We start from the raw sequence: 10,643 nt of genomic DNA, 5'->3' as shown, positions 1-10,643 counted from the left end.
GTTGGAATACTGAATACGAAGTAAGTTAATTCTTGTTAATCCAATTGTGAATCAGTAATTACATTTGGAAGGGATCCTATGCAACAAAATAATTCTCGTCCTATCCACAAATAAGTGTCTCGTACATATATCAAAGGGTTAATGGTATGTTTTACCCATTCTCAAACAAATGCCTCCACACCAAATCTATAACTATTAATATAAAAGAGCTTGTTTTACAAAAGTTGATTTACATATTATGTTCCTATTTTTAAACTTTTTAAAGGGCAATGATGTATTATTATTATTATTATTATTACTCCCTCCGTCCCACGAATCTTGACACGTTTGATTTTGACACGAGAATTAAGGAATTATAGATTAGTGTTTTAAGTGTGTAGTTAATAAAGTATAAAAGTGATAAAGTAGGAAATAGAATGTAATAATTATTACCTTATTTGGAAATGTGTCAAGATTTGTGGAACGGCCCAAAAATGAATACATGTCAAGATTCATGGGACGGATGGAGTATTATACAAGATCCCACAATAACCACAATTCTAAATAAGTTCAAATTCTTCAAAATTCCTACAACTTTCTTCTTTCTTTCTCTTTTCCGTTTTTCTTTTCATCAGCATAATCATTGACTACAACTTTTTCTCCGTCTTGCTTCTTTCTTTTTTCTTTCCTTTTCCTTTTTATCGGCAAAAACATTGACCAGTTATAAGTACTCGGGGAGATTCTATGTGCTTGAGCCGATGAAAGTTGAATATTCTTAATTTGTATCAAACCAAATCCTTGTGTTTATATATGTAGCAAATAAAACCCTCAATAGACTTGGTTGCAAATCTCCAAGCTAGCATGTAGTATGTTACTAGAATGTTTCTCTTTTTCTTCATTAAAATTATAATGTGTCGTTTTATTACTTATTTTTGATATATTCGTTCAAAATCCCAAATTTACAAATTCCACTTAGTGGCGATAGCGAGTTGTGAGCATAATTTGAATTATTATTAATTTGATATATTTGTACGTGTTTTGTACTTCCTTCATCCCAGTTTTTAGTATTCATTTGAAAGTGGCACGGATTTTAATAAAGTTGTTGAATGTGTAGTGAGTGGAATAAGGGTTCCACGTTTTATGTGAGTGTTAAAATAATTAAAGTGGACCAAGGGTCCCACCTACTTTTATTAAAAATAGAAATGGATACCAAAATGTGGGACGACCAAAAAATGAAAGATAAATACTAAAAGCTGGGACAGAGAGAGTATTATATTTCTTCTTGGTTCTGAAGTATGAATATTAATTAACAATTCTTCGTCCACATCAAGCTCACCTTATTCACGTAATTTTTTTCTTGAACAACACCGAAAAATATATAATCCCAACATAGCATGATCAATCTCAATGCACCAAACATAAATTAGTTTTAAAATAATAATAAGATTAACTACTATATTGCTGAATCAATTATGCAGTAGAATTAAAAGCGGGATTTTTTTTTAATAGAGCAGGTTAATCTAGGCCTACGTGAACCATCTGACTATGCATGAGTTTGATTTTTCTTCTTGATCTTTTTTAATTTTATCGACAAAGAAAACTTTCACAAATGAAAAGAAAACATTCTAATTTAAAGCAACATAATTCATGTGACACTAATAGTAAGTAATAGTACATGTTTTGAGAATAATATTTATTTATTGTTCTACAAAAAATAATACTCGTATTTAATTTTATTCGGTGCTACAAAATTTCAATACGAGCCTTCTCCCTTTTGTATTGAGAGTGGAGAAAAATTGTTCAGTATATTAGGAATAGTGAAAAATTATTTTTATTGTTTTGGTGAAAAAGGAAGGGTAAAATGAGGTATTTTAAAGTAGTGGGGTATAGTTCCCAAATATTGATGGGAATTTTTTTTGTGAACGTTCTTAAAAGAAAAAAGTACTCCAGTAAGTTATTTCGTGGACAGAGAGAGTTTATAATATTAATTCTATATATGTATGTGTCCCCCACAAGAATAGTTGGTGTCTTAATCGTCGTTCTCAAATTAATCATCATTGTACTATATAGATAAAGTTGATGAGATATGACCGACAAGAGTCACGTCTTGGCATTATGATTGATTATTTTATTATTTAATTATTTTGTGAAATATCATGCACAGGTGATGATTATTTTATATCTTTATAACATAAGCTAAAAGCCATGATGCGCGAATTATGTTAAGAGGTAATTGAGTATTTATTATTAATATATTGTATTTATCATAATTGATTTTATATTGTAAACGTGCTGTTAATTTTATTATTATAACATAATCTAAAAGCCAAGCAGTAAGGAGCGCGGCCTTTAAATTTCTTGATTTAATACTGTTAAATTATCAAAATAAAAAATGATGAATACATGCCAATCCGTTTGATTTTGAATATTTATATGATTATCTTTTTCCCTCTTATTTTTAGGCCGCTCATGTCGTCTTCTGTCAAAACACATCTCCTTTTTACTTTCGTTATTTTGTTCACTTTCGCAAAAAATATAGAACTGCCACTTATGATATGAAACGTATAAAGTTTGGATTATTTAATTAGTAACATTATTTATCTTGACAGTTGTCATGCATCTTCTACTTTGTTAATTTTTTTTCCCTTTTGTCATCATCTCTTTTTCCTGTGACGAGGATATTCGATCGCAAATAATTGTGGGGTTAGGTATGGTGAAATTTTCACAAACTTATTTATCCATCATTTCGTACACCTTTATTAAGGATCTCTAAACATGCTTCATTTTGTTCACAAATGTCTGAAAATTTGGTAATTGTCTCTTGTTGAACATTTATAGTCCAAGCCGAGATTGCAAGATTGATGAAGATTTTTTAAAGTAAAAATTTAAGTTAGTTTGTTGAATTTGAATGGTATTGAATTTATGTTTTTTAAATTTTTAGGTAATTATAATTAAATTTGCTTAAAATAATTGTTTCAATTAATAATTTATTAATTTATCAATTAATTAATATCTTTCTAAAATAATAAAAGGGGTTCAAGATTTTAAATACCAATTTTTAAAAGTGATGTGTTTTTTAACCCCTCTTTAAAATTAACTCTTTTGTGTACTAAAATAAATTAAAAGACTAAAATACCCTTTACGGTCCCCACCACTTTAATTTCCGCGCAACATAACACGTGCCCACGACTGTGGGGTCAGGTATAAGTTTTCTCATAATAAAATTTCACGTTTCCAATAGAAATATTTTGTAGAAGTTCTAATATTCCGACAAGTACAATGTAGCATCCACGTGTTGGATTGAGATTCAGTAGTGTACCACATTTAATGTCTCACTTTATATCCCATTTTTTATTTTATTTATTTTTATATATTTTTTTGGCCAATTTCAATTTTATATGCTTTGGTTTAATTTTATGATTATTTTTTTAAAAATTACAAGAGGTATCTGAATATAATCAAGTATATAACGTGCACGCAGGTGGGGCCTCACCACCACCGAAACGTTGGAAAAACATCACCGCACTGTGACACCCAAATCTAATTAAAATTTAAATAAATATTTGTGCGGAAAAGCTATGAATATAAATAAATATTTAATGAGAAAATTATGAAATAAATTTTTATTTAAAATACTTTACTCAAAATAACATATTTAGGTAAAGCTAAATACAAAATATTTGATTCGTCAATCGACCTTCCACGTTAAATATGGGATGAGCATACAGGGTACACTCAGTGTGAGAACAAGCAATCATTGTCCACGTTAATGAAACGGTAACACACACGGTCACTTCATATATATCCTCAATATATTCGCACTGTGACAACCCAAGGACTATTAAAGTCCTGGACCCTATTTACGGATCCCTGACGACATCCTCAAAATAAACCTCAAATTGCATTAATTGTGGCAATCCAAGGACGATGAAGTCCTGGACCCTATTTATGGGCCCCTAGCGATATCCTCAAAATATGCATCATAACACATATGGTAAACACATATTATTAAAATGGATAATAAATAACCACGACATGTATTTAAATTAATCCCACACCTGAAACTTGAACTTGAAGATTAACTTGAGAAATTCAATCGAAAGTTACGTCCTAGTCATGCCACACCTAATTATATAGAATGGAACAATAGTTTATAAAGAATAATATAAAACTTAAATATAATTATTATATAATATATGATTTTTAAAAATATTTATATATACATACGTATGTGCGCGAAATCATATAATGTGTATGAAATCTGTAACTACTTACCTTAATACAGTCAGTTTGAATGGTTGTTGCAAATTAATTAAAATTTCAAACTCGAAGTCTATTTATACTTGTTTTTGAATCTGATGAATCATCTATCTAGGTCTCTTTTTTTTTTAAGCATGATGAATCATTCAAAAGTTTGATTACTTGCCCTTAAAATTAATACACGTGTCCTATCCTACTACTAATTAAATATATATCCTATGCAAAACTGTAGTATTTTATTAGTTTTTAACTTAATAGCTAATATATACTATGTCATACGTGAATATATGTATAAACATAGAGATATAGAATCATTAATCTCGTTATTGATAATTATAAATAATATTTAGACATGCATGTAATTTCAGTTATATATGAATGTAGATTAAATTTTTAAGGCTTAACTTTTATTTCAAATTCATTCTTTTAATTAGGGACACGACTAAGTTAACATAAAATTGACACTATATATATATATATATATATATATATATATATATATATATATATATATATATATATATTTCGAAAACTCTATAACTTAAAAATCAAATAATTTTCATATAAAATTTGTAAAGAAAATAAATGGTTTTGGGTTGTGACACGCACACATGCAAGAACGCCCTGCATGTGGGACCTTAACACTAAACAATACAACACCGCACGCAGGCGAGAATACCACACCACCTAAAGTGGGCAAACATCACCGCATGCAGGCGAGATTGAACCAAGACCTTTCACAAAGAAAAGTTATTGGGTGCCACAGCTTTGCTACTAGACCAAGGCCTCATTGGCGGTTTAATTTTAAGATTGCAAATTAGGATTTATTCCATCTAATTAGTGAATAATAAGACATATAATTTGGGATAGATGCACGATGATTGATTGATACAATTATTATCAGGCATGAACCATACTAGTATAAATAGGTGCAAGAGATCGATACCACCATCATCCACCACATCTCTAAATCTAAATCTATTAAGCCATGGCCAACTTAACTCCTCTCCTCGCCTCCATCGCCCTCCTCCTCGCCGTTTCCAACACGGCGTTGTCCCAAACGACGTCGTTCACCTTCGACTTCTGGGGCGACCAGCCGAAAGATCTCATCTATCAAGGCAACGCCCATTTCCCGACGGACTCCACCTTCCTCCGCCTCACAGACGCACAACCGTCCCAAGTCGGCCGCGTCATGTACTCGGAACCGGTCCAATTCTGGATGTCCAATGGGCAGGTCGACTTCGAAACCACCGTGAACTTCATCATCACCCCCGGCGCCGACAACGAGCCTGCCGACGGCCTCGCCTTCTTCATTGCCCCCGTCGACTCCACCATCCCCCCTGGCTCCGACGGAGCCAACCTCGGAATCTTTGGCTCCAACGGCAACAGCCCCGGGGTCTTCGCCGTCGAAATCGACACCTACGTCAACGGCGCGTGGGATCCGCTCTATCCCCACATCGGCATCGACTTCGGCTCTAGGGAATCCAGCAAGACGACGCCGGTCGACAGCTCCATACTCAAGCAGCAGGTAACTGCGCGGATCAACTACGTCGGAGCCACAAGGATGATCTCCGTCAAAGTCACCGCCGGCAATCAGACGTTTGATGTCAGCTATGAGTACGATTTGAGCTACTTTGTTGCTCAGGAGGTTCAGGTCGGGCTATCCGCCGCCACCGGACAACACGTCGCCACCCATGACATCGTCTCGTGGTATTTCACGGCCACCATGGTGCAGAAAAATGCCGCGGCGTGGAGCAGGAAGGAGCTGGCCGGCAACATTATCCGTCAATTTGCGTGATTTTGTGATGTGTGTATCTGTGTATGTGAGCATGTGTGTCGTAAATCAATAAGGACTAAGCGATCGAGTCTGCTCGCGTTAAGTCTACAAATAAGACGATCATCAATCGGCCATCTCTATGTATAAACTATGCAAGAATGCTTTTGGGTGTGTCTAGTTTTGTGGTCTTTGCAAGGTAATCAATGGAAGATTTCTAAAAGGACCTTTATCGAACAGTTGGCATACCATACATGAAGTAAGATAATTTTTTTTTTTTAAAGCTAGAAATTTAAAGTAAGATAATACTTGTTAATCCAATAGTGAATCAGTGAAAAAATACACAAGAACATGAGAAATATAAATACTAAGGATCCTATTCGACTAAGTAATTCTCGCACAGCCTGCGCCTAAATTGTAATTAGACTCTAAGGTGTGTTTTCTTTTTATCCCTCTAAATGGAGGAATAACAAAAATTTATGTCTTTGCTCTACCCTCACTTGTATCCAGCGAAACGAGCGTCTTCCATCCTCATGCCCGGCACATGGATTGGAAGTTCCTGTCTAGAATATGGACAGACTTCACCTGTTTCTCAGGAAACTTCTCACCCTTTGGTGAAGACTCCATGTGGTGCAACAGCAATGCGCAACTTATTTTCACTTGTAGGAGGGATAATATTATCACACCAAAATTGGAGGGATAATATTATCCCTCCTTGAAGTGAAAATAAGGAAGAAAAAATGGTGTTTGTTTAGAATGTGTGATAAGAAAGCAAACATTTAAAGGCATAAAATTTTGTTATTCCTCTATTTAGAGGGATAAAATGCAGACACACCCTAATTCGTGCTCATCATAGCCTTGGGAATATGAACTTTTTCTTGCAAGATACTGCATCTACGATTTGCTTATTTTGTGTTTTTAAGTTATGTTTTTCTTCAATCTCCTGACTTTAATTGGTTTCTAATTTCACCCAACTATGTTTCATCTTCCCCTTCCAATCTCTATAATTCTCAAGCTCTTTGTTGAATTTTCAAATCTTGAAATCTACCATGAGGTTAACAATTTAATAATATAAGAAATATCTATATATAGACTAATTAAACTGAAATAAATGGTGAATCTAATAAATCAGTCGGAAATTTCACAAATTCAAGAACAGAGGGATCGAGTTTTCAAACGTGGTTGCTGCTGCAAAATAATACTCCATCCGTCCACGAAAGAACTTCATATCTTTCCTTTTTGGGACGTCCACAAAAGAACTTCCTACCTATTTTTGGACTATACCCCACCACTTATAATTCTCTTACTTTTCACTTTTCACAACTCTCAATATTAACTATAACACATTTTCACCACTCCCAATACACTCAACTACCTTTTATTCACTCTCAATACACTTAACAATATTTTTTCTTAAAACCCGTGTCACTTCCTCCTAGGAAGTTCTTTCATGGATGGAGGGAGTATATGATAGCCATTGTTTTCATTGATATTTCAACGTTGTGTAGGGATTGTTCAACGGAAGAAGCAAATTCTTTGGATTTTCATTCTCTTTATTCTTTTCTTTCAAACTCTATCAACGTGTTTATTCTTCCTTTAGATTCACGGGATACAATTACTTTACCAGTTAAGTATAGTTACTTTATAGGTTCAGCGCAAAGTTCTCATCGCTCACACAATAATGAGCATGTGCCGCTGTATTTGGACATTTTCTAAGCCTTCAAGAGATGATGACCGGAGTTAGTTTGAGATTTTATTAGAGATTTTTTTTAGTAGATAAATGAAGGCGTAATTAAAGATAATACAATTGTTGATGTGTAAATATTTGATTGTGAGTATTAGTGGTTTATAAGTATTGTTTGATTATTTGATTTTTAATTATTTTTATTTTTTCATATATATTGGTATTGTAATACAGGGATGTAAATATATTAGAATTTTTTAAAATTTTTTTATCATAGAATAGACAACAGAGATTTTTGGTGTCTATCATCATATAGACAACAAGTATTAATTGTTATCTATAACACTAGATCTACTGTCTATATTATTATAGACAACATATAAAACATGTTGTCTATTACCTTCCGTCGATTATTATAGACAACATATTATATCTTTATAATATAAGCTAAAAGCCATGATGCGCGAATTATGTTAAGAGGTAATTGAGTATTTATTATTAATATATTGTATTTATCATAATTAATTTTATATTGTAAACGTGCTTTTAATTTTATTATTACAACATAATCTAAAAGCCAAGCAGTAAGGGACGTAGCCTATAAATTTCTTTATTTAATACTGTTAAATTATCAAAATAAAAAATAAAAAATGATGAATACATGCCAATCCGTTTGATTTTGAATATTTATAGGGTTAATTTCCCCTAAATACACCACCTTTCCTTGAATTCTACAATTGCACATCACCTTTAAAATCCGCCCCTAAATATACCACATTTCCTTGAATTCTACAATTGCACATCACCTTTAAATCCGCCCCAAAATACATCACCTTTATATTTTTTTCTGTTTTTGCACATGACTTAAAAATCCTCAAGAAATAAATTAAAGTGTTAATTTATAAATTTAAATATTTTTTTAGCAGCGGAAATATAATAGAATAGACAACAGAGATTTTTGGTGTCTATCATCATATAGACAACAAGTATTAATTGTTATCTATAACACTAGATCTACTGTCTATATTATTATAGACAACATATAAAACATGTTGTCTATTACCTTCCGTCGATTATTATAGACAACATATTATATCTTTATAATATAAGCTAAAAGCCATGATGCGCGAATTATGTTAAGAGGTAATTGAGTATTTATTATTAATATATTGTATTTATCATAATTAATTTTATATTGTAAACGTGCTTTTAATTTTATTATTACAACATAATCTAAAAGCCAAGCAGTAAGGGACGTAGCCTATAAATTTCTTTATTTAATACTGTTAAATTATCAAAATAAAAAATAAAAAATGATGAATACATGCCAATCCGTTTGATTTTGAATATTTATAGGGTTAATTTCCCCTAAATACACCACCTTTCCTTGAATTCTACAATTGCACATCACCTTTAAAATCCGCCCCTAAATACACCACATTTCCTTGAATTCTACAATTGCACATCACCTTTAAATCCGCCCCAAAATACATCACCTTTATATTTTTTTCTGTTTTTGCACATGACTTAAAAATCCTCAAGAAATAAATTAAAGTGTTAATTTATAAATTTAAATATCTTTAATTAGATTAGGGTGTTACCACTTTAAATGACGTGGCTTCCAGATTGGCAAAACTGTGTCGTTTTGAATGTTATGAGCGTATGTGTTACTATTTTATTTTATTATTTTTTTTTTTTGATCGGGCAAAGTCATGTTAGATGTTAGTAGTTAGTTCCCCATCCACTCCAAGAACCACCTTGTCTCTTCATTCACCAAATTCACCTTATATCTCCAATCTCCAATTCGCTCCCAAGAGGGATCGAACCCGGGTCACTTCACTTAAGTGAGGACCTGGTGGCCAGTGGGCTAAGCCCCCTGGTTGTGTTACTATTTTATTAACGTGGACAATAATTGCATGTTCCCACACTAAGTATACTATGTATGCTTATCCCATATTTAATTTTTCAGGTAAATGACATTGGAGGCGTGTGGAGAGTCGAATGGGCGCGTCGAACATTTTTTAAAAAAAATATAAAAAAAAATATTTCTTTCAAACTCATTATATTATTCATGTGGCACTTTTGATTATTGTAACTCTAAATTCCAAATTATATCGAATTCGTGTGAAATTGATTAAAATAAAAGTTTCATTTTATTTTCTTAATGTCATAACTTGTTTATTTTTCTAATTCAAGTTCTTTCTAAAAATTTATTAGAGAATTTATTTCTTTACGAAAATACTTATTTATATATATATATATATATATATATATGATTTTAAACTTTATAAAGAATTTTATTTTATTATGTTTTCGCTGCTAAAAAGATATTTAAATTTATAAATTAACACTTTAATTTATTTCTTGAGAATTTTTTAGTCATGTGCAAAAACAGAAAAAATATAAAGATGATGTATTTTGGGGCGGATTTAAAGGTGATGTGCAATTGTGGAACTCAAGGAAAGGTGGTGTATTTAAGGGCGGATTTTAAAGGTGATGTGCAATTGTAGAATTCAAGGAAAGGTGGTGTATTTAGAGGCAATTAACCCAAATTTATATGATTATCTTTTTCCCTCTTATTTTTAGGCCGCTCATGTCGTTTTCTGTCAAAACACATCTCCTTATTACTATTACTTTAAAAATTATTCGTTATTTTGTTCACTTTCGCAAAAAAAAATAGAACTGCCACTTATATATGAAACGTATGAAGTTTGGACTATTTAATTAGTAGCATTATTTTTCTTTTACAGTTGTCATGCATCTTCTACTTTGTTAATTAATTTTTGCCCTTTTGTCATCATCTCTTTTTCCTGTGACGAGGAAATTCGACCGCAAATAATTGTGGGGTTAGGTATGGTGAAATTTGTTTCACAAACTTATTTATCCATCATTTCGTACACCTTTATTAAGGATCTCTAAACATGCTTCATTTTGTTCACAAATGTC

General features: G+C 32.1%; 1 protein-coding gene across 1 annotated transcript; it reads left to right on the top strand.

The window, feature by feature from the left end:
* The first annotated feature begins 5,050 nt into the window (after positions 1–5,050).
* Positions 5,051–6,252, top strand: LOC131026563 (mannose/glucose-specific lectin Cramoll-like). The gene has a single exon (XM_057956451.1). The coding sequence runs from the start codon at positions 5,228–5,230 to the stop codon at positions 6,035–6,037; it is 810 nt and encodes a 269-aa protein (XP_057812434.1). The 5' UTR covers positions 5,051–5,227; the 3' UTR covers positions 6,038–6,252.
* The last annotated feature ends 4,391 nt before the right edge of the window (positions 6,253–10,643 follow it).

Source organism: Salvia miltiorrhiza, chromosome 5 (assembly GCF_028751815.1).
Source record: "Salvia miltiorrhiza cultivar Shanhuang (shh) chromosome 5, IMPLAD_Smil_shh, whole genome shotgun sequence".
NCBI lineage: Eukaryota > Viridiplantae > Streptophyta > Magnoliopsida > Lamiales > Lamiaceae > Salvia > Salvia miltiorrhiza.
Note: the sequence above shows the minus strand (reverse complement) of the source record. Positions and strands in the feature narration are given on the sequence as shown.

What these genes read in the sequence shown, in the direction of transcription:
- LOC131026563 (XM_057956451.1), top strand. Translation starts at nt 5,228, where the DNA reads ATGGCCAACTTAACTCCTCTCCTCGCCTCCATCGCCCTCCTCCTCGCC.